This window comes from Mangifera indica, unplaced genomic scaffold (assembly GCF_011075055.1).
Source record: "Mangifera indica cultivar Alphonso unplaced genomic scaffold, CATAS_Mindica_2.1 Un_0081, whole genome shotgun sequence".
NCBI lineage: Eukaryota > Viridiplantae > Streptophyta > Magnoliopsida > Sapindales > Anacardiaceae > Mangifera > Mangifera indica.
Window position 1 is genome coordinate 17029 of NW_025401173.1, and position 26164 is coordinate 43192.

Sequence of the window (26164 nt, forward strand, 5' to 3'; positions counted from 1 at the left end):
TTTGATAATTACCTTTTTTCGGTCGTGTTTTTTCTTCTGCAACGTTTTCTTCAATAGTATACTCTAACATCATCATATTAATTATAAGTTTAGTAGTTTATGAATCAAAACATTCATAAACTCGTTCGAAAATAGGTCAATTTTCGGTTTGATTGTTGATATATTTAGATTGAAATGAAAACCAGAACAAAAGTAAGTGTAAGTGCAAAAAGTGTGAGAAATGCAAATCCATGCGGATATAAATATATGTATACATGAGTCTGAGAGCATTCTCCCACTCATGTATGTATATATATATTTTATTATTTTTATAATATAAATATATTTATTTAATAAAAAATATAAATATTTTTATATAAATATTATATTATATATTATATTAAATTTTATATATATATATACACACACACACACACATACATACATACATGAGTGCTTGCATTCCTGCTATAATATAAATATATAAAAATATATTTATAATAAATAAAGCATTTGTCATACTTCTTATATTTCATGTACCCTTTGTAGTCACACTCATATTTGTTCCACTTTTTGTTTGGATCTAGACATATCAATAATCAAATTAAAAATTAATCTATTTTCAAACAAGTTTATAAATGTTTTTATTCGTAAATTATCAAACTTATAATTAATATGATGATATTAGAGTATACTATTGATAGAAATACTGTTAAAGAAAAAATATGGCTAAAAGAAGATCATTACCAAAAAAAAGTATTATTAAAATAAATAAATTTATTAAAAATTTACCTAAAAAAAATTTAAACATAAAATTTTATGTATATTTTAATTAACATCCCAGCCAGTGTTTGTGTTCTGTAAAACCTTGATTAATTGTTTAGTTGTTGATGCTCTGATTTGGAATTAATGTAATTTAAGACTTAGTCAGTGGTGAGATCACGTCATGTGCGTCACGCCATATAACCCATGAACCATGTAATCAGTTTCTAAAACAAATAAATGAATAAATAAATTTATTTATTTATAATTTAGTGCAAATATATTTGGACATTGACCGATAGATATTGATGTTTCCTGATCTTAATTAATAGCGAATTCGATTCAACGATCACTTGTAATTATTACCTCCCTTGTGTCTTGCATAAATAAATAAAAAATTTGCTAACAGGTTTTTCTTACGGAAAAAATAGGAAGTGTACCGAAATTTCAGCCAATTGGTTGACACTTAAAATTTATGATCATTCACAAGTTCCTTTAAATTCGTAGACATAATAGTGGTAAAATAAAGGGAAAATGACTGTTTTTCAGCTAAATTTTAGATCATTCTCAAACTTATATTCATAGGAGATAAAAAATCTCAATTCACATTCATATTCAAACTTTTATTAATATTTTCTGTTAAAGGTAAGGGTAAAATAGTTATTTTACTATTTATATTAAAAAATTTTAAAGTTTATTACTCTCCGCCCCCTCAGATTTTAGAAACTAATATTTCACTCTTACCTAAAGTTTTCAAACTTAAAAAAGTAACATTTTCACCCCCAAACCTAGGGTTTTCATATTTTTTAAAACTCAACCGCCCCTCCATAACTTTTAAAAATAGCAGTTTCACCCTCATTATTCAACTTCATCTTCTGATGTCATCTTCGACCTTCTTCTTCTAGTGCGACGACGATAGTGCAATAAAAAGATCTTCATCTCCTTGTCACAGACGTCCTCTTCTGGGAGGACGATCGTCTTCTTAGACAAAGACAGGATCTTCATCTTTGTCCAGGAAGACGAAGAGCTTTGTCTTTCCAATAAAGCTCTTTGTCTCCCAAGCTTCATTTGACACCGATTAGATATCTAATTGAGTAGAAATAGATCGTCGGAGGGAGAGGTTGCCAATAATGGTGTCGGAGTTTAAAAACTAAACCTTAGAGGTAAAATGTCATTTTTTAAAACTTGACCTATGGGGAAAATAGTTAGTTTTTAGAGTTTAGGGGAGGAGAAGTGATAAAATTTTAAGGGGTTAGAGTTTCGTTAATTTTAACCACCCATAAATAGAAAAATATAATTTTTAAAGTTAAAAGAGTTAAAATTTACAATTAGAGGATACTTGATGTAAGACATAGTCCTTTGGCCTATTGATATATATTTGTTTATTTTTTGACATGACTGATAGATATTGTTAATATGTGTATATATTTGCATTTTTTAAGACAATTTTATATTAAAAAAATATGTCATTATTTGTCTATTATTGATATATATATTTACTTATTTTCGGATAATATGTGTCATTATTTGTGTACTATTGATATATATATATATATATATATATATATATATTTGCTTATTTCTGGACATTGACGGATAGATATTGATGTTTCCATGTCATAATTAATAACAATTTTAATTCTACGAACACTAGTAATTATTACAGCCCTTGTGTTTTTCTTATGGAAAAGATTTTGGTAACAGGTTTTTCTTATGGAAAAGACAGTATGCCGAAATTTCAGCCAATTAGTTGACCCTTAAAATTTATAATCATTCATGGATCTAGCAGTTTGAGAGGTCGCAATTGTAAGAGACCCCAAAATACCTCTAGGATTATGAGTATCCCACTTTTTCCACTGATTTGTATTGGTTGACATTACACAATTGATATGTTGCATGTTACATATGTACAAATCATGTAATTATTTCGAGCTAGCATCTAGGCTTGGTTAATTATCGTTATGATTATCATGCATACAAAACATTGTTGAATGAGGAACTTTTAGTTCAAAGAATATTTTCGAAATAAGATTGGATGTTGATTTGATAAAAAAATGGTTCAATTCAACTTATGGGTGGATTAGTTGATCAATGGTTGAACCAATTAATCAATTAAAACTAATATTTAAAACAATTTTGAATAAGTTATTATGGTATACATGCTCAAATTTGATAAATGAAGTTAGAGGTGTTAACAGGCTATGTCAAATTACATTAGACGGACTATGTCAAGCTGGGTCGGACCGATATTGATGCGACCCGTCATGCTCGCAGGTTGAGCCATGCCTAATCCCGTTACAATGTGGACCGAGTTAGCTCGCTAAGATTTGAAGGCTAGTGGCATGATCTAAGAGTTCTTGGGTTATGTTATCTCAATCCCTTAACAACTGTCCATGGGCTTTTGATGAGCCAACCCATTACTTTTTTGATAAAAAATATATTTTTAATATATAATTTAATAAAAATAATTTATATTCACTTTCGAAGTAATATAAATGTGGACAACACTTCTAAATTTTTATTTAAAATCTCTCATTTATAACAGAAAAATATTGTGGTTATATGATATAACGAAAAAGTCAAATATAATGAAAATAAATTCAACTATAAAATATATAAATTCCAATTCTTACTAGTGTAATTTTTTATTTACATACAACGTCAAAATTCTTGAATTGATAAAAAATATCCTTTGCTATCTAATTCTACAACTTGAATTTTGTAATCATCTAATCTTTCATGCACATTATTGTTTTCAACTATATTAGGGTATAAATTTGATCGTCTATCATTCAACATATATTCACTTATATTAAAAGCTAACTCCAATGCTACAATAGACATCTGAAGTGTTAGTGCATCACATGTCATGATAGAAAGCACAAGATAACTGCTTTGATGTGCTTTCCACCATGACAGAACATTAAAAGAGTCACCTTCTCGATTCATAATTTCAGAAAAATGATCAATATTAATAAAATTATAAAAGTCAGTATAACTGAAACTTAAACCTACTTATTGCTTATTTTTGCGGAGAATAGATCATATACACAACTTATCTTTATATAAACTATTTGAACTTACTTAAAGTTTGAGAGTCTGTGACGTTTTTCCATATTTAATTTAATAAACAATATACACTTTAAGTAAAAAATTTTAAATATCATATATTTTATAAAATAAAGGTTCTAATAAATTCACGTTTATAACTTCTAATAAATTTTGTGCTTCTAAAAATTTTTCTCTAAGGTCTAAAATGGTGGCTGCAAAAATAGTAATAGTGTTTCTTTCCAATATTTTTAAAAATTTTCCTCCATTTCTCTTACAAAATCATAAAAAACAATATCAAATCTATATTTTTTAAAAATAAAACTAATTTCTACTATATAATATAAAATTAAACAATAGGTGGGATAATAAACACATAAGCATTGATCGATGGCCGTTTTAAGGGGTCTAACATGTTTATTAGAGTATTAACTGTGTCTTAACATACTTAGTGAAAAAAATTGGATTTTCAAGATCTTTTGGTTAAGTATGAAAAAATTGTGTTATAGTTGTTTCATATAATTTACATAATTTAAATATAAGATATATTGAATTTCACTTACTTTTGACATCAATCTTTAATTTTTTTTGTCTACATATTTGATGATATATTTGTACGTGTTAGAGAAAATAAAATATAATCAATGACATGTCTAATTGTTTCTATATGAGTTTTTGTTAAACTCAATCCATCTTACGCTATTAATTCATAATAAGTTATGTGCGTCTAATATGAAATAATTTGCCACAAAACAGTAAATTTAAATGATTCGTCATTAACTCAATTATTTTTTTATTACTTTTGGCATTAAAAAAAAAGTAATTATAAAAATAAAATTATTTATTCTATATTCATTAAAAATGTTTATTAATGTTCGATAAATTGTGATACCAGAATGAAGATATTTTAACACCTTAAATATAATAATTTTTTTGCACAATTGTCAATCATAATTAATATAATGAGCAGGTGCATAAATGTATACTATGTCTTGATTACAGGTTGTTCATAAATCAAAAGTAATAAAAATAATATCATTAAAATTAAGTAGTTCTTTCATAATTTTTATAAGTAGTTCTTTCAAAATTTTTAATGATATCAGATCTAGGTATAGACTTATCAATTTTTAGAAGTGTTGATTGAACACTATTTTGTAGCATTCATTTTAATATTTCATCATCAACATAAGTAAAGGTTTGATCAAATGTGATAACATACCTAGTCATGTACTTGCACATTTTTTATTGATCGTATGTGAAGTTTGTCGTTTCCCCCACACTTGAAGCCCTTGGATTACCTATTTCTCAATTGATCGTGATCTAGTAAAAACAATTTGTTGTTATCCTCTTAAATGGTGTGATATTTATTTACAATATTCATTGATATGACAATGAAGATAATCGGTGTCATCTGAATTTGACATATGTTAAATAAGAACACAGTGTTTACACATTGTCTATCGAATTAATTTACCTTCAATTATTTCTTCGATTTAATCGAAGTGTTCCCACACCGTCAATTTCTTTTTTCTTTTTTATCGTATGACCTCCACGTGCCTATGTTTGAGATTATTTATTGAAAACATATTAAGTTTTTTTATTATCAAAGTGTTTAAACGAATTAAACTAATGTGAACTTGAATCTATTTGTATTGAATAAAAGAAAATTGGTTGACAAAATTGTAAAAACAAATGGAAACAAAGTTGTTGGAGAAAATAAAAAATTTATTAAGAGAGTTTAAGATTGAGATTGAGAGAGTTGAAGAAAGTTTAGACCGTGGAGTAATGGAAAATCTGTGTGTGCATGGGATGTTTATATACGAAATTAAGAAAAAAATAAAAAAGTTCAACACCTACCGGCACTTTCAATAGTCGTTGCTTGGGTGTAGAACATCTTGACCCGTTACAATAGCGGGTTGTGTTATTGCCGGGCAAGCTGAAGAAAGGGTTCAAATCGGGTTTCAGATCAGCCTGACCCCTTATCCCTCTAAGTAAGGTTATGAGTTTAACTGTTTAAATCTCAATAATAAATTTAAAAGAATTATTTTTTATACTGATAAAGTTAAACTCGGTCTTCATTTCTCCAATCGTAACTATTTTGAATTAATCTAATTTTAAAAATAGTTTTTAAATAAAATGAAACTATTTTGATTAGCGATAGATGATTCAACCAATTGGACCAACTCCCTGAACCAGTTTCCAAAACCATGGCATGGAGACTTTCTTTTTCATGTTCATTTCATCTGCATATAATTCACTCTGTCTCTTCCTGTGCATGTAACCTGACATGGAATTTACCTTAATTACCTTGATATTTTGACCTGCGGAATTAGCTCGAAACAAAGGAAATCTAAAAATTTTCATCCTTAAGTTTCATGAAATGAAACCAACACCTTAATTTTCATTAGAAGATTTTTAAACTATAGCTAATGCCTTGGTTCCTATAAACAACAATCCGCAGGATTTAATTTTTCCATCCAATAAAGTTACGAAATTTTAATTTTTCAGTTTAGAAAAAAGTGATATATATAATATAATAAAACTATACGTATATATTTTTTATACATAATATTGGTATATAGATAACGTATTATTATGTGATTGGATGATTTTGAATTAAATAAAAAATAATATTTAATTATATGATGATACATTATCTATGTATCTAAATTATGTATAATAATATATATATATATATATATATATATATATATATATATATATATATATATATATATATAAATATAAAATATTGCTCTATATTATCGAACATCATCAAGATTTCATAATTTAAGTGATGACAGAATAGAAATTAATACCTCTAACTACTAGAATTAACCTGGATTATTAATGTTAGTTTCACAAGTTTGCAAAATAAAATTGTTATTTTCAAAGAATTTCAAGAATGGAAATATTAAAATTTCAATAAAACTATGTATACCTATTTTTGGTACATAATTTATGTACATAGATGAGGTGTTATCATGTGATTGAATGTTTCTTTATCATATGATGATACATGCTTTAAAATCATCTAATTACATGATGATACATCACTATGTATATAAATTGTGTATCAAAAATATGTATACACAACATTGCTCTTAAAATTTTACCCACGACCAACAAAATCAATGTTTTGGCAAGAGCTCCTTCTTCTACGCATGATAAAGACAAACCAAAGAAAACAGAAGAACGGCGGACTAAGCAATAAAATTATACCAAATGCGTATAAACCATTGTTGTTTTTCCCCTGAAAACAAGAGTGGCAAACCCTCGGTTACACCCATATGCATGCACTGCCCCAAACAAACCTTTTGTCCATTCATATTTTCCTTCCTAATGCAGCTTCCATTTGTCTGACTATACACATTTTCCTCTATATGTAGCTAATGAACACCAAGAATTCTCTCAAAACCAAACACTTTTCTCTTCGAAATTAAGTTAATATCTAGGCTCGGCTACCTCCTAACCATGGATTTTAATAAATATCCAACTGTCTATCAATGTTTATCAGTGGGTCGAGAAAAGCACACGGTTGTTGCCGATATGGACGGGACTTTGCTAAGAGGACGTAGCTCTTTCCCTTACTTTGCTCTTGTTGCTTACGAAGTTGGTGGGGTTTTGAGGCTTCTTTTCTTGCTTTTGGCTTCGCCAATCGCTGGTCTTCTATATTATTTTGTCTCAGAATCAGCGGGGATCCAAGTTCTTATCTTTGCTTCATTTGCTGGAATGAAGGTGAGTGACATTGAGTCAGTGGCTCGTGCGGTACTGCCGAAGTTTTACTCTGCTGATATCCATCCTGAGTCGTGGCGCGTGTTCTCTTCGTGTGGGAAACGGTGCGTTCTAACGGCGAATCCGAGGATTATGGTGGAAGCATTTCTGAAAGATTTATTGGGAGTTGACATGGTTGTGGGTACTGAGATTGCAACTTACAAAGGTAGAGCAACTGGGTTTGTTCGTCGTCCTGGGGTGCTTGTGGGAGATAAAAAGGCTCAAAGTCTTCGGAAGGCGTTTGGAGAGGCTCAACCAGACATTGGCCTTGGCGATAGGCACACTGATATTCCCTTCATGGCTATGTGTAAGGTTGGTGAATCCAATAACCACACACTTATATATATAAATAAATGATTAGCTGCTATTTTATTACCAATTTAAAATCATATAATCACATAATAATATATTATATATGTATATAAAAGTGTGTATATATAATATTACTCTAACGAATATCATATAATTTTTTATCTACCATAATTATGGTTATTATTATATTATGATCCATGATATGTTTGTTATAATAAGATATAATAGAAAAATGATATGATTTTAAGGTATGTCAAATTAATATAATATAATACATGTATCTTATAATAAGATACATATCTTGGATTCAAACCGAGTTCGAGCTACTCGTCAAATTTGTCAATTAAAAAATTTGGATTCAAAACGACATCGTTTCAATTAATATGTATTAAAACGACATCGTTTTAATAACAAAATAGTTAAAAACTCGAGCTCAAACTTATTCAAACAGAATTCGAGCTTATCTTTCACAAACTCTACTACATACAAACCAAGCTGAGCTCGAGTTTGGCTCAGTTCGAATCTAACTATAATATCATATAATATAATATAATATATATTCATATGAATAATCGATTACCTTTTAAGAAAAACAACTACTTAATAAAAATGCATACCATAAATTTTAAATTTTTAAGATTTATTTGTAATATTTTTTATATTATAATAGGATAATAATTGTTTTTTTTGGTTATTTTATTTTAAACAAATGCACTCTAATATAAAATAAAATACAATATTATTTTATAATATATAAAATTAAGTTTTTAAAATATAATACGATTCAACGATCCCATTCGAAATATATGAAGTATTTTTACCGGTAAGCACCATCTAAACCTTAATTACTTCTATTTGAAAACTTGTAGGAAGGCTACATCGTGCCATCCAAACCAGAAGTAAGGGCGGTGCCAAGCGAGCAGCTGCTGCAACCAATAATCTTCCACGATGGTCGACTAGTCCAAAAGCCAACACCACTCATGGCGCTGTTTATCGTTCTCTGGATCCCCATCGGCTTCCTCTTAGCCTGCTTACGTATCGCCGCCGGTGCTCTCCTCCCGATGCAGCTGGTATATTACGCTTTCTGGGCACTGGGTGTTCGTGTCACCGTCAAAGGCACTCCACCTCCTCCAGCCAAAAAATCAACCGGTCAATCGGGTGTCCTCTTCGTATGCTCCCACAGAACATTACTCGACCCAGTTTTCCTCTCCACAGCTCTCGGCCGTCCCATTCCCGCGGTGACCTACTCAGTCTCGAGACTCTCAGAGTTCATCTCACCCCTCAAAACCGTCAGGCTGACTCGAGACCGAGCCAATGACGCCTCCATGATAAAGAAGCTACTCGAAGAAGGTGACTTAGCGATATGCCCAGAGGGAACCACCTGTAGGGAGCCATTTCTCTTGAGGTTTTCAGCATTGTTTGCGGAACTAACAGACCAGCTTGTGCCGGTGGCGATGGTGAACCGGATGAGCATGTTTCACGGAACCGCAGCTCGGGGCTGGAAAGGGATGGACCCCTTTTACTTCTTCATGAACCCCAGCCCGGCTTATGAAGTAACTTTCTTGAATAAGTTGCCATTGGAGTTAACTTGCAGTTCAGGGAAGTCTAGCCATGACGTAGCGAATTATATGCAAAGGGTGATTGCTGCAACTCTTTCGTATGAATGCACTAGCTTTACCAGGAAAGACAAGTATAAGGCTCTGGCTGGGAACGATGGAACTGTTATTGAGAAGCCTTTGATTTCACCCAACAAAGTAATGGGATGCTGATTTTTGGGTTTTTATGCATAAATGGAACTGTATTATTAATAAAGGGGATTAATTACCAGAAGATGTAAAATTTGGAAAGACGAGAATTTGAGGGAGTTAATATTGTTCATAATAAAATTTAATTGCGATTATTGGAGAAAATGATCCTGTTCTAGGGTAAACAATTTGAGTTCTTTCTCATTTGTATATGTATAATGCTTCATTTTAAAGAGGAATTTAAATGGTATTTGTGAGATAGTAAGTAATACTATGTGGCTAATGCCATTTTTAGAATCAGATTATCTCTGTTACCTATATGCATTACTGGGAAAAAACAGAAGCTCTAAAACAAGTGCCATTACATTTGGAATATCGAAAAGTTTTTATATTTAACTGGGCTAACTTATTTAGTACCAATGTTACTGTTATACTGACAACAATTTTTCGATAATTAGATAGATATTTTTTAAATTTTTATTGAACACACAGCGGTGAGCATGCAGACAACTCATGCCCCGTGTATATGGATGACTCACGCTGGTAAGATACCAATAAGCGAGGCATCCCCAAGTTTGTGGATGTGACCTGTGGTCTATGTGCAACGAGTAAGGTATTCCCATCTTTAGTAAAGAGAAAACATAGCCGCTTAGATGTGCCTACGTGTCCCCTTTGAGTAAGATGCATGACCTGTCACCAGTTTACTTACTGAGGAAGAATTGCCACCGTAATGATTCTGTGATCCGAATCACCAAAAATACAGAATCTCAACATTATTTCTTAAATCCAAACAATAACATCCAGAGGAAATTGTTTGAAAATTTAAAGACCAGAAGAGAATGATAAGACAAGAGAGATAACAATTGATAGTTAGAGATAAAGAATCATTGTCTATGAAAAAAAGAAAAACCTAAGGTATAATGATTATTTTTTAAATTTTAGATTAAAAAAATTATAAATTTTTAAATTTAAAAAAGAAAATATGATAAAATTTTAATTTTTAAAATTTTTTTAATAAATAATAGTTTCACCTTTAATTTTAACTATAATTTTTATAAAAAAAAAAAAGATTTTTATTGTGTTTTTAAAATTAAGGTAGTAAAACTGAAATGGAAACAAGTCTTTTGGCCTTTCCTTTAATCCTGATGGAACATGTGTCGTTCCTATCGGCAAAGGTGTTGAGTCCCATGTGCTTCAATAGTTGCATATTTGTTCTCTTCTCCTTGATCTATAAAAGGACGGTCACTTTGTAAGTTTTGGGGGTGGGGGTTGGGGGTGGGGGTGGGGGTTGGGGTGTGTGGTGGACTTTTTTTCTTCTTTTCGGTCCAAACATGCAAGGGAACATCTTTGGAGCAAGCCAACCATCTTTGGATCTTTTTCTCTGGCGCTCCTTTTGGCAGTCTTTTATATAATTTTCAAAACAAAATCAACATTTGGAATTCTCTCCAAAATTCTTCTAAATATTCTCTTTATAAAAACACCCCTTGTAATTATTTCCAATAAACACATTATAAACAAAAAACTATTATCATTACAGTAAAAATAAGTATTGTCCAGACTATCTAACCACTTAAAAAACCTTTTTTTTGCATTATTTGTTTGATTGTTTTGTGTTTTACACAGACACAGATGGTCTCCATCGCAATCTTATCACATTTAGTCACACTTAACATTATCGGGTTGGTGCAAATTCATACATCAACAATTACTAAATCCATTAAGGAACTATTTTCCAAATTGAGTAGGATGGCAAACATTGCAACTGAGATGTCTGTGGGCAGAGAAGGGGTTGCAACTATTCTTTTCAACGAGATTAACAGAAACAGTGGTACCACTGTTTCTTTCTAATGACTAAAACTTCTGGGCTGAGATAAAGGAAGGGCCAAGGCCTCTGGGTCCTTATGGACTACAGCAGGTACACAGGGAAACACATATTTCGGCTCATCAACTGGCTTATTGTAGGTATTTAAAGTTTGGAATAACTGTTTGCCTTCCATGCAATTTTATCTGGATATGCAGTTTGAGATGCTTTTTGCATCCCTAGCCAAGGCCACTTACATCAAGTTATAATTAAAACCATTATAGCTAGAGCCATTGATGCTGTAGTTGCCATTGGATAAGATCTCTACTGGTAATTCATGCTTAGCAGAAAGACTGAGAGCATCATTTGCTCTGTTTGCTTATGAATTAGAGTTGCAACAGAGCAAATGATGCGATGCCATGCCAAGAACTCAACATAAATTTAGTTTTACTTAAAGTGCTACCAGCACTAAAAATCAGCTCAATTAGATATCTAGCAAACTTTTCTCATGCGGATTCAACAAACACATGCTTCACATCTTCAAATAGATTCCAAAGCCTGGAGGTAATTTGTTGCATTGCAGAAATCGTTGATGATTCTATATTGTTTGACAGGTCTACCAATAAGACCTATTTATTTAGATGATAGCAGAATACTAGTTCAAAGACTGAAATATGGACATAAATACATTGGTTAGAGTGCTTGGAGGGGCATCAAAATTGACCATTGAATCTTAATCTTTAAATTTTTTTCTCTTCTGTTTAATGTTTATTAGAATAATACTTACAAACTACCCGATTATATGGATCAGAGGTCTCTTCCTCTGTTCAAATTTTTGTCCAAACTCCCCACGGAAATCAAGAACTTTGTTCTTTTCTTTTTTAACAATGCTGACGACTATAAGAACCTTCTTGAAGTTCCTAAAATATACATACATGTCAGTTCCTGGGGTGAATAAACATGGTGGAAATCCATTTTTTAAGCTCTAGGACCACCAGGAATCTAAGAAGATGAAAGTTTCCTTGAAAGAACAAAAGAGTATCAACTCATGTGCATCTAAATTGTCAAACTCGATGGACTGAAGGCAGGCAGTGGATTAGATATTTCGGAGACCCTAGAAAATGTTAGAAAATTTGAACTCTTACTCTCTACTTAGAATCCCTCTCCTTTGACACTTAAATTACCCATACAGACTACTTGGGCTTGCTTGTAATTCAGTTGAATAATAGCAACTTCTTAGGGAAAATGTTTTGGACCTTTTGAACATCATGAAAAGAAATGAGGATTACTTTAATCATTATGAAACTTGGGTGAAGAAATTTCTTCATTTTTACGAATTAACTTAATGGGCAAAACTGTGATCTCCATTGACTCCTTTAACCAGAAGCATGGACATCATGATTCAGACATATTAATGCAAAAGAGAAAAGAGAAGTTAAAAAAAAAAAGAAAGAAAGAAAGAAAAAGCAGACAGCAATATATCTTTGACATCTCTGAGTTGTTCCCTTTATTTCAGTCCTTAACATGCGCAATTAATTTCAAATCCAAATATCAGAAAATTGTACCAGTGAGAGTAGGCAAGAATCTCATTCAGCAATTCGGAGAAAATGGGTTATCAGTTGCTCTTAATAGTTGCAGTGTTCACTGTCATAGCAGCTGGAGAGGGAAACATCAATGGAGGTGATGTATGCAACTCCAATGATCTGAAAGGGCTAACCAGCTTCAAGGTTGGAATTCAAATTGACACATCCGAGCGTTTAGCCAAGTGGGTTGGGCAAAGTTGTTGCAGCTGGGAAGGCATTTCTTGTGATAATATGACTGGTAGAGTGACTGAAATTCATCTTCCAGGATTCATCTCCACGGATGATTTTGTCTTTCAGTCGCGGATGGAAGGCTCGCTGTCTCCTTCATTAACACTTCTCACCTCTCTTGAAGTCCTTGATCTTGGAGGACTCATCGGTCTTGCCGGAACAATCCCAACATCTATTGGTTTTCGCCTTCGAAAACTCCGGAAACTCCATCTCTATGGCAACAAGTTAAGTGGCCCAGTCCCCGAAAACATTGGGAATCTTTCGAAACTTGAAGAACTTCACTTACACGAAAATGGATTATCTGGAGCCATTCCTTCAAGTCTGGGCAATCTACAAAATCTAAATGAGCTGTTTCTGTATTCAAATCAATTCACTGGTAAGATACCGGATTCATTCGTTAACTTGACGAATCTGGTACGTTTGGATCTTCATAGCAATAATTTCTATGACCACATACCAGAAAAGATTGGTGAATTACAGATGTTGGAAGAACTTGATTTCTCAAGCAATCTCTTAGGAGGAAAAATTCCAACTTCAGTGAATAATCTATCTGTTATTTCAGTCCTCTACTTGGATGATAACTATCTTGAAGGGGCAATTCCATTTCCATCTAGCCATGGCCTAATGCGTTCCCTCAGCTTCTTAAGACTGAATAATAACAACCTTACAGGACGGATACCACCGAATTTCGGGTCTCTTGTATCCCTCCAGAGAGTCTCCCTGGAGAATAACAAGCTTCAGGGAGCGATTCCAGCTAGTTTGGGTTACCTACAAGATTTGACAGAGTTATATCTTTATGGAAACCAGCTTTCTGGCCACATACCAAAATCAATTGGTCAACTCTCTAGACTCTTGATCTTTAGTATTTCTCATAACTTGATTAATAGGCCACTGCCTAGCAAGATGTCTTCCCTGCAAAATCTTCAAACAATTGATCTATCGTTTAACCCTTTAAACCTCTCTTCAATCCCAAGATGGTTAGCAGAATTGCCATCTCTTTCCCGAATACTCTTGGCAGGAGTTGGAATCGAGGGAAAAATTCCAGAGTTCTTAAGAAATACTGCAAGTCCAATACAGGAACTGGATTTATCAGCTAACCATCTGACGGGAAGCATACCGGCATGGCTTGGAAGCCTCACTCAGCTCTACTCTGTGAATCTCTCATGGAATTCACTTGTTTCAGAGATCCCCAATACAATTACTAACTTACAGGACTTGGGTGTACTTGATCTCCACTCGAATAAGCTAACCGGTCCAATAAGTCAGGTTTTTGAGATAGGGCAAAGGTTTTCTGGTGGTTCACTGACATACATAGATCTCTCAGACAACAGCTTTTCAAGTGGAATAGAGATGATGGGTGAAGGACAAATTGGGATTCAGTTTCTCAACTTATCACATAATTTTCTCAAAGGGCGGTTACCCATTTCCATAGGGAGATTGAGATCACTGAGAGATCTAGATTTGAGCCACAATAAATTAGGTTTTGAGTTGCCCAACACTCTTGCAAATGAAAGCTTATTAGAGACACTGAAGCTGCAGAAAAACCAGTTTAGTGGAAAAATACCGCGCGAATTTTTGAATTTGAGAAAGTTGAAGGAATTGGATTTATCAGACAATCTTTTGGTGGGGGAAATTCCTGCAGGCACTCCACTGAGTAACTTTCCTGAAAGCTCCTACTCTGGCAACAGAGGTTTATGCGGCAGGCCCCTTTCTCCCTGTAAAGCTAAAGCTTTAGTAAAATCCGTTGTCCCCACAAATTGATGTATTACCTTCTCAAGTTATAGCCTTTATCTTAGGACGACCTGTTCTTCATTCTTCTTCATATCCTGATATCACAACTGTATTACATGTAACCGTTTTGCAAATCATTTGATCCGACCAATCTTCTTAGTATACTAATTGTGTACAAACAAGCAACTCAAAAGATGTTAATCATGCATCACTTGATTTTTTCACTAGCACGAACGTGGAAATTAGTATTCGATTACAGAGGGAGATACTACGTGAAGGACTATGTGATACGCTGCGATTGGGTTCTCTCTTTGAACATACATTCTGTTAGACATTCCTTTTACGTGCCTGTTTCTGGGTTATAAGCCGATACTTATCAATTTACTGTAAAAATATTATCAGGCAAAAAACCTGACTTCAGTACTTCAGTGCGTGCAAGACTGGCGTGCAGTTCCCACTGACCCCCTCTGATTATTGGATTGAAAAATTTTTCCAGTACCAAACAAAATGCAAAAGAAATATCTGTGGAAATTAATTTTTCATTGAATGCTGTTTTCATCCTTGCATTGTTTTCGCAAACTTATAATCGGAGGGCCTCTTCACCGTGCCCCAGTTGTTGATAATTAATGTAGTCAATACCATTTAACCGTATACAACACAAGATCTGCTCTGGCAACTCTTCAACTTTGTTCCCCTGGTTTAAGATTCAGATATCAGTACAACAAGAAGAAAAAGAAAATTTAAAGCTAGCAAATAAAAGTAATATTAGTTTTATGAGCCAAAAATCTATTTATCTTGCTTTTGACAAAAATAAAATGTCATGCCTGAATTGTGAGGCCAACATCCAGGACGCACAGCTTCAGTCTGTCCAAAAATGCTTCAAAACCTTTCCTAGAAATGTAACTAAATCTGTGCATATCTATATCAATCTCGAAGTAATTTTCTCCCTGTAAAAAATTAATAGTGAGTAGTCTAGTAAGTAGTGACCCCATAGACTAAAAGAAAAGGACTATGAAGGAGATTATAGAAAAACTATGTCAGTACATCTTTTATTCATCCCTCACAAAAAAAATTATGCTGCTAGGACTTGATGCATTATTGCAAATCATCCAAAAGGTTCATTTGCTCTGGTTAAGTCAAACTCATCCATTTAGTAGCTGAATAGGTATTTGCTGGCAAGCAACAACTTGTTGCCAAAAAAACAGATAAGAATCATCAATAATTTAGGTACGCATCATTAAAGCAATTCAAACTTCAGAAGAAATGATGTTTTTTTAAAACAAGGCACCCAACCCAAACCAAAAATTAAATGACACCTGTCTAAAGTTGGTATGAGAAGGATTACATCACTAAACCTTTTGCCCCATCACAAGAGATCTAACCAACTAGACTAAATACTGATGCATTTGACTCATTTTAAAAAGGAGTTCATAAAGTTATCTCCTTGTTCGATATAAACACAAGTCTTGCTAACAATAAAATAGAAACAAATACATGATGATTCACTCTAAACCAATAAATATGAGTTAGATATGAACTTACAGAGAAAAACTCATGTTGTGGGCGTGAAAGAACAGGCTTTTCATTATAAGCCTGCATAAGTTTTCTCTCAGCTGCACTCAAATGAAGATCTTCCACATTCACAACACGGCCCAATATTTTCAACCTTTCACGGAAAGGTACTATTGTATCTACAGGAAAGCCTTTGACCTTTTCAACCTCATCATCAATTAACCTCTGTTTCACAAATGGCTTCTATATCAGCTAAACTGAGATGTGTAACTACAGAAGGATCTTATATGTTTGACATCAGAAAAATCAAGGTCCACTTTCAGGTTGGAAAAATGGAAAAAAAAAAAAAATGTAATGATGCAAGAACTGTAAGCCCATGGCATGACAGTCGAGAAGTATACCGAAAACAACAGTGTATCACAGTGAATATTCTAATGCATGATTAACCTGATCAGTAACTCAGGAATATCATTGTTGAAGTTTGATATCTATAGGCAATAACAGAATGGTATTGAGATTTATTAGAGACTGCAACTTACTCTGAGATTTTCTTGGAAATGTGGTGAAAGTTCTTTGGCATAACTATCAGAAAGCTTAAAATACAAAACAAAACTCATTCCTTCACCATCAATTTCATTTTGAAAGATTGCGGCAGGATATAACGGAACCTGCAGAGCCCATAAAAAGTCAGTATCAAACATGATAATTTAAACAAGACATTCTTGAATTAAATTAATAAAAAAAAGTCATTTAGTTATTAAAAGCATGTCTAAGTAGAAATAGATACCTGGACATTTACAACAAGGATAGGTGGAAGCTTCCCTTTCAAACTAACTGCAGGAAGTTTCACAAAACGAGCTATATGATCTATTTTTCGCTGAGCTAAGAATACATCAACACCAAATGGATAATATGCGGCGTGGTTATGAGCAAAATCCTTCTTCTTGTCCCTATCATATAAAAAGTTTATTGCCAACTGAAGTTAGAAAAAACAGGTATTGCAAAACAAGAGAACACTGGCTAGGTGAAGTCCCACATTAGAAGTCTGAAACTTTCAATAAATATAATGCTCACTATTGTTAAATAGAAGCATTACTTTGAAATAGCAAACAAATTCAGGCACACATTCTCACACCAAATAAAAAAATTTCTTGCAGACTAACCTGAAGTAATTCTCAGCTCGAACTTTAAAAGAATTTGGCTCAATCTGTGACCAACTATCAAGCATCTTCTTCTCTACAGGGCAGAAAGGTACTTGAGAACCTGCTACCGGCCTTGACAGAAGCCTCTTTGAAGAAACTGAAATACAATTGTGAAAGACAAAACAAACTACTAATAATGATAATTAATAATAATAATAAATAACCTAATTAAAATTTCTATTTGAGTTCAGATGTATAAACACCAAGAACTACAACCAATTAAATTAACTATTGCAAACTCAAAAATGTATTCAGACGATAAGCTTCAATAAAAGTGGTATGAAACACTCACATAGAGTAGCATTAGCATGTGCATCCTTCCATTTAAAGGAAAGCTTTGAAGCAGCCTTTTTCCATGGCCTTGGTGGACTAGAGCTTAGTGATCTTCTCTTTTCAACTGAGGGAACAGTAGAAGCAAGACAAGGCAAACAGTTGCTAGGAAGAATCCCACAATTATCCAACAGTCCATCATCCTTGCCAGAAGCCTCATCCACACAGGGTGTGATCTCATCAAGGAACACAGGTTGATTTCCTTCGTTAGAAAGCCCATCTGATTTTGATTGGGGATCAACATTACCAGAGCTTGGGACCTGAATATTTGAATTTTTGCCAACCTCACTGACAGAATTGCGAGCAGAATTTCCCGCTGATGAGTCCTCTGGTCTCAGCAACTGGTCAGCTCGATAATTAGCATCTCTAGGAGAAGCATTACTTGATCTAGACAATCCTTCAGAACCATTTAGAGATAACACATCTGCATCTCAAAGGTAGACACACTAACTTTAATTATACATGAGAGATTAATCAGAAAAATATAAAATAAAATAGACATCTGATATCCCCATATATCTTACCATCCTGTACACTCTGAAAATCATCATCACAATCAGACTCAAATTTTGCAGCTGTATCAAACCAAGCTTCATCAAGACTTCCTGCTGAAGGACTCGCAAAGTAACAAAATAAAAAATATATTAATAAACAGACATAAGAGAAACAGCATATATGTTTCCCTAGAACCAAGAACTGAGAAATACATTATTAAGATAATGGATAAATATAATTTTTCTAATATAAATTCCAAGTTAAGCATGATTGAAGCAATAAACTCAAAAGGAATCTAGACACAACATTTAAGATCTAAATTTCTAATAGGCACCACAGAGTATAACAATTAACAAGTGCATCAACAAAACATCCATCAGATGCTAGTTATACTCAAAGTATGTCTTTTGAACTTTATAACATGAAGGTTAATATGAAGTTAAACCGACAACAATATTGAAGAATTTTATTTAACGCTTTCTCATAGCTTGAAAAAATTATGATGATGTAGAACTAGAAAAAGATCATGTATGATGGATTTCAAATGTAAACTCATCAAATATCATGAAGAACGCCTCCCATCGAAACAAAGAAATCATCAAAACCCAGAATGACACATAAGAACAACAGGCAGCCAACTAGTCAAATCCTGGCATGAGTTTTACAACAGCATTGTTACAAAGTCTCTAGTGCATTTTGAAGACCTTATGTGGTCAACCTCACAAACCTCTTTGTTCAGTCAGGAGATTAGAACCACCCAATGAGTTTAGCACACCAAGAACACGGTAATATTACAAACTACTACAGACGAGATATGCCATGACAGATTATGCGACAATCTACCTCAAGATCCAGAATAGAAATTTCACTTTGATCACAAAAATTTTAGAGGTACATTGTGTAAAGCCACCTCTCAGGGCTCCGATTGAGTGATAAACATACTAATAATCTCAGAAAGAACCTTTGAAATGAATCAGTATCCAAAAACAAAATGCGCATCAGCCCGTTCCTATCAACTAAATATCAGGCCCCATCTTTCTAATTATCACAAAAATAACAATTTAATTCAAATCTGCACAATCTCAGTAACAAAAAAATCTGCTGTGTAAACAGAATTGCGGTTGACCCTGCTTCTCAAGAACTACTTTTTTTAAATAAAAAATGGAAACTTCAGATTCTTACAAAATCAATTAAAAAAAAATCCAATATCACATTTGAGAGTAAAAACGCGACTGATCAAATTAAAAACAGCAAAATTTACAGCAAAACCAGTCAATAAAGAGGAAGATTACAAAAGACCTTGCAAAGCGGGGTTGCAGAAAGATGAACGGTGATCAAATGGTGCAGGGTGCTCAAGTGATCCATCAGATAAGCGAGACGACACTCGTTTCTTCCTTTTGCGGTTCTTCTTCTTGGACGACCTCAATCTTCCACCAACACACCCCTCCGGCTTCGACACACAAGCTCCCATCTCTCTCACACGCACAGGCTCAAAGATCAATCACCAAATCACCATCACAAACAACATTGATTTCTCAACGACAAAACCGAATAAACGGACTCCGTAGAAACACACGAAACTACCCAATAACTTCAAAGAAGAGGCTGTTTTAATTTAAAGAGACATTTTTACAAAAACAAAGCATTCAATAAAAATCGTAAATTTGTTTCGCAATCTCTCAAAGTCAAATTCTATATATAATAAATAAAAAGGACAAGCGAGTGAGTGACGGCAATTGTTGGTGATCGTCCGCGCAAGGCACCTGTTAATCTTCCCAGAAGTTGAGTGGGACCTCATTTAAGAAAATCATGCCGCCACGTGGCTGCATACGGTTAGCCCACCCCCGGATGCGGTGGTTGCTGTGACGGTGATAATTTGCTTAGATTTCACGTTAGTTGTCGAACTTTATAGTAAAACGGTTATAAATAACCTCGCTTTTCCCATCCGTTCCGTTGTAACCTTATTTTCATCTGCCTAATTTATTATTATGTTTTTAACCTAAGTTTTCACTTTTCGTATTAATAAAAATATAATTATTATAATATTTGTTTTATTATGTAACAAAATTGTATAAAATACGACAACGAAGCGTGGGAGAATATGGGTAAAAAATACGAGGTCGGCCGAATCTGCAATTACAATGTGATTGGTCGGCTGACGTAACCCTTTTATCATTTTACTTTTCACATTGGTTCATATTACCAAACGTTCAATGTTAGATGGTGTAATTTTTTTTATCAACATTTTAAATATATAAATATATATATATATTTATATGAATTATTATGTTATTAGATATTTTGAATTAAAAATAAAATAATATTTAATCATATAATTATATGATAACATATATAAATATATACATATTTGTGTATCTAAAATATGTACGCATAATATTACTTTTTTTATATAATTTGAATTTACAGATGATATGTTATTATGTAATTAAATATTATTTTATTTTTAATTAATAATCATATAATCACTTTATGAGATATCATTTATATACTTAAATTATAAACTAAAAATATGTATGTATAGTTTTATTGTTTAAATATTTAATTAAGTATTATTATATAATTGAATAATTTTAAAGTAAAGGTAAAATAATGATTACATATCATTTAAATGTCTAATTAATTACTTAAAACTTATATATATATATATATATATATATATATATATATATATATATATATATATATATATATATATATATATATATATAATATTGTTGTACCAAATATTATGTGAATTGGATATTACCTTATCGGAAGAAGAAAAATAAACAATATTATACGCAGTCACTTTAAGTACTTAAATGGGTATATACTTATGTCTGTTATTATGTGATCCTTAATTTAGATTCACCTAATCGTATAATAATATATATAAATATATATTTATTTGTATACTTAAAGTAGATACATAATTTTATTAAAAAAGATATACAAAGCTAATACATACTTCACATCTAATCAATAGGCATGGGGATTTTTGACACAATTTAATGAGTTTAAATTGATTTGGTTGTAGGTTGTACCTAATGACATAATTAATTAAATGGGTTAAGTGAACAAGAAAGGTTAAATATGTCACAAACAACCCAAATGATTTCAATATACATGTCACAAATAATTTCAATTGAATAGTGTTACACCATGAAAAGTAGTGTTATCTGTACAAATAATAATATGTCACTATGTGATTGGATAATTATAAATTAAAGATCAAACAATATCCAATCATATGGTGATATATCATTATTTATGTATATTGTTTTATTGATATCATAAATATATTAAGATATGCACATGATATGTGTTGATGCAAAAATTGGTACACCAATGAGAGGATGTAAAACTAGGTCTTATGCAAGAAGATAATAAAGACAATTAACATTAATAAAGTAATTTCATGTCAACCATTTAGGGTGATGAGTGGAATTAATGATGAATGAAAGAGATTATGTAAGTAAATATTAAAAACAAAATATTTTTAAGGTGATCTACTGCTTTGGAGTATACGTCTATAGTTATATTATTTATATTTTTGAAAAAATTCGATAGAATATCGATAAGTAATAAAAAAATTACTGAGAAGATTCCAGTATGTCATTCCTCCCTCTATAAAATCTTTTATGTTTGTAGTACAAATAGGTATGATTACATTGCTATCCTTATACAACAATAAATCCATATATTTTTTTTCTTCTTATTATAATTTTATGGAATAAGATAATTGCATCGGTTTCATAATCATGATTTGATAAAAGTGATTACTTTCTTATAATTATTGACATGGGTTGAAATAAAAAGATAATCTTATAGATATTAAAGAGTTAAATTGTCAAATTGTGTTCTCCTCGTTATATTTGGGTGAAAAAACTTTTATCCACATTCTTAGTTAATGTGTGGGTAGACAACATATTCGATCACTAAACGATTAATTTAGTGTTGGCTAGTTGTCTCTTGGGTATCGGTTTTATAAGTTTGGTCAAGGAAGAGTTTATTCCATAACAATTGTCCCTTGTTTCCATAATGTGAGTAAAATTTTAGAAACTCTTTGCATTTCTATATAAATGGACAACACCTGAAGACTTAGGGTAAGGTAGTAGAATGTTGTGATGATAACATTTGCATCTTGCATATAATATGTCACAAGTGCCAGTCGTTTCTTTAAATTTAATGGTAGAGATAACTTCTTGTTCAATAATCTCGAATAACTTATAAAAATATGACCATATTTTGACTTCTTTACCCTAGACTTTTTTTAAGTTCTTATATATCTTTGACACCCTAACATTTTCTATCAAATTGATCTCTCTTGACCTCATTGTCAAAGTATTATCTACATTTGATATTCCAAATGTGAGTTTTTCTCAACTTCATTTGTCTGTGTTTCTTGATGTAGTATTGTTAGAATATAGTATCTTATATAATATCTAAGAATAGTGTCTAAGTAAATTCTAACGTTTCTGGTGTTTATCAAAGTGAAAACACATTATTAGGATTTATGAGTTGTGCTTCTCATTAGGTTTGATGTATAAGAAATTTGTGGACTAATGTCATATACTTGTTGAGTTGGTTATTTTTCTCGTATATATTGAGGTCACCAACAATGGATTTGAAGAGATCATAGTCTAGATCTTCTCTTAGAGTCTAGTTTTTTGGAGAATATTTTTGTTAGTATGTTAGTGTAGGGGCACCGACATGTAAGAGAGAAAAGAGCTCACTTTCTAGGTATACACAAGAAAAAAAGGCCCTTGGAGCCAGAGAAGAGACCATGTGTTGTTGAACATGGTCGTTTAGGGTAGCCTCATGTAAGCAACTCACACCTCGAATAAGGCATGTACACTTCTTCTTCTTCTCAGTCTCAAGAAACTAAGTCGAGTGTTGAGATATGTTATAAACTCGCTCTGATAGCCTCAATGATGAGGGAGTGCATCTTTGAGCAAGCTTAGGTGTAGCTTCGGGGAATAGTCGTGCTTGCAAAGCTTAAAAAGCTTGTTAAGGATGACACCTAGGTAGTTCATTGTATCTTTCTCTCTTTAATTTTCCTTTGTTTTCTTCCAAGCATTTGTCTAATTGTTTCTTTGATTTTACCCACAAGTTCTGAGCATGTTAACCTTTCCTCTATAATGAGGTGTATCCTATCATTTTGGATAGTAATAAATATGAGTGAAAAAATTGCCCACTTAAGGAAAATCTAGCAACTCTTAAAAGACATCTCCTAGTCAAGCAACAGAAGCTTGAGGCTACTAATCAAAGCCTTAAAGGTGAGGTCAAGGCTTTGTCGGTTGAACGTGCCACCCAAGAGCAATGTCTACTAAATAGGGAGAACGAGTTTGATTAGTTATGTTCTCAACTGATCAAACTGAGGAAGCTCTTTAGACTTAAAAGGAAGTAAGCTGTTGAATTTGATAAACGAACGAATCAATTAAAAGTCTTACTCGCAAAGATTGCTTAAAAGAATAATGGAGTTGATGGATAATACATAGATAGATAATATATCCAATCACTAAGTAAATTGGCACAGACATGTTGTTATCTCTTGGATATTGTTACCATGAGTTTGATTAAAGAGTTCTATCACATCACATGTGACAATGCACATAAATAGGTAAATTCACATCCTTTTAAAACAAATAATTAAATTAGTTATATTGTTACCACCTACTAATTTCAAGTCCTTTTAAAACAAATAATTAAATTAGTTATATCCATAATGATTAGAATTTTATTACTTGTTTATAAAACAAGTATAAAGATACTGACACATCAACCTAGTTAGCTAACCTAATTACAAATTCTTTATCAAATAAATAATTGATGATTAAATTAAACACTTAGTCAATAATTGATAGATTAAAAGTAGACAGAAAAATATCAGTGGATATGAATTGGCATGGGACCCATATTGTGAGTAGATGAGTGATCAATGATTAAGATCATGAGATTTAGATTGAGATGCCCATCAACCAAAAACAAGGCTTAAGGGGCAAAAGAAGTAGCAAATTAGAAAGCGTTTGTGAATTGTTAGATATAAAGAAATGAGTGATAGGTAGAGAGGTAAGTTCCAAGAATATGAATTTCTTTACCAATATGAGTAATATTATATATATTTATTTTAGGTACATAAATAGATATATATTTATATATGTTATTATATAATTTAATATTACTTTATTTTTAATTTAAAATTATTTATTCACATAGTAACACATATTAAATATATACATATTTATATATCCAAAATAAGTATATATACTTCTATTGTATTAACATCGTATTCTATTTTAACGTGTATAAATTTAGGGAAGAAACAAAGGGGCCCTTGATGGGTTTCTAATAATATTTTACAAATGAAGGGCATGCCATGGTTTCCACTAATTTTTGCAGTACAAGTAATGACCTTTTCTCTCGTTTAAAAGTAAGAAATAAGGAAAAAAGAAGTCCAAATATATCACGCTCAGAACAATGTTTATTTTCTCAACACAATTGATTGGTTGGAATTGCGTGGCTTTCCTTCAAATATTAGGTACCTTGACTGACCTTCCTTTGTAGAGCAAAGGCAAGAATAAAAAAAACTGCCTTCACATGTAATCAATAATCATCAGTAGAGTGCAAGTAATCAACCATGGAAATTGGCACAAATGAAGTTGGTACAAATAGCCCCCAAGAAGATGGTTTGAGTAGTAATAAAGATAAATTCCAAAATTGTGAGTAAGCATTCAAATCCCTTTTTTAATATTTCAATATTAAACTTTTACATTGTTTAATGCAATAATAATATATTCAATCTGATCTAACTCAAATAAAGTTTTTTCATAAAAAAAATTTGTACAAATACATCTAGTTAGTAAATACGAAAACAGAAGAAAACAATATGAAAATTATAGAGGTATAATATAATAAATAGTAAAAAAATATGTTTATAAAATAAAAGTCATAAAATTCGGATTCGAAAAGGATATAGAACATATATATACGTGTTTAATACAACATATAGTTAATAATACATTTATAAAGATATGACAATATCAATCATAATTTTAATATTTTTTATAAATTTTATATTCAATAATTAAAATGTAAAGTATATAAATGACTATTAAACATAATATAACATAATACATAATCAAATTTTAATCATTGTAAAAAATCATTAGAAGAGGTTAAAGATTTGAATAACAAAAAATTAAAAATTTTAATTTATATAATTATAATATTATGATAATTAATTAAAAAATAAATAATATTTTTATAATTTAAAAAATATAAAATATAAAAAATAATAAAAAAATATATATTTAATATATTTTAAATTTAAAAATTTAAAATAACATATTCAAAATACGAATAATTGATGCTTCCACTTATTTGACAAATAAAAAGTAAGAGAGTCTACAACTTGTTTATTATCACAGGAATTTTCGGATCTTTGTCTAACGCTATGGAGCCTTTTCAAAAACTAATCATATTTGCCATTGCTTTGACTACACTAAATCCAAAACTTCAAAGTAAACCCAACCCACCCATTTGAACGAGTCTGAGTAGTCGGTGACCATGAAAACCCACCAGACCACAGTGTCTGGTGGGGGGTTTTTTCCTTTTTTAATTTTGCTATTAAATTTGTACGTGTCTCTATCTGAGAACAGC

At 31.8% G+C, this 26164-nt stretch overlaps 3 protein-coding genes across 6 annotated transcripts; 2 read left to right on the plus strand and 1 right to left on the minus strand.

The window, feature by feature from the left end:
• The first annotated feature begins 7260 nt into the window (after positions 1–7260).
• LOC123207487 (glycerol-3-phosphate acyltransferase RAM2-like) lies at positions 7261–9644 on the plus strand. Its single transcript, XM_044624953.1, has 2 exons — positions 7261–7875; positions 8745–9644. The coding sequence occupies exons 1-2, from the start codon at positions 7264–7266 to the stop codon at positions 9642–9644; spliced, it is 1512 nt and encodes a 503-aa protein (XP_044480888.1). The 5' UTR covers positions 7261–7263.
• Positions 9645–12963: 3319 nt separating this feature from the next.
• LOC123207484 (probable leucine-rich repeat receptor-like protein kinase At1g35710) lies at positions 12964–15125 on the plus strand. The gene has a single exon (XM_044624948.1). It carries the CDS (start codon positions 13029–13031, stop codon positions 14991–14993), a length of 1965 nt encoding a protein of 654 aa, XP_044480883.1. The 5' UTR covers positions 12964–13028; the 3' UTR covers positions 14994–15125.
• A 267-nt stretch (positions 15126–15392) lies between these two features.
• Positions 15393–20466, minus strand: LOC123207485. Of its 4 annotated transcripts, none has more exons than XM_044624950.1 (9): positions 19802–20466; positions 18532–18612; positions 17970–18431; positions 17639–17804; positions 17263–17425; positions 17015–17143; positions 16506–16700; positions 15788–15910; positions 15393–15657 (listed from the first exon to the last, which is right to left on the minus strand). In XM_044624950.1, the coding sequence occupies exons 1-9, from the start codon at positions 19971–19973 to the stop codon at positions 15544–15546; spliced, it is 1605 nt and encodes a 534-aa protein (XP_044480885.1). In that variant the 5' UTR covers positions 19974–20466; the 3' UTR covers positions 15393–15543. The 4 variants fall into 4 exon arrangements, with proteins under 4 accessions (XP_044480885.1, XP_044480884.1, XP_044480887.1 ...); XM_044624949.1 differs by having other exon boundaries at positions 18532–18615; XM_044624952.1 differs by having other exon boundaries at positions 17639–17774; positions 19802–20463.
• Positions 20467–26164: the final 5698 nt, after the last annotated feature.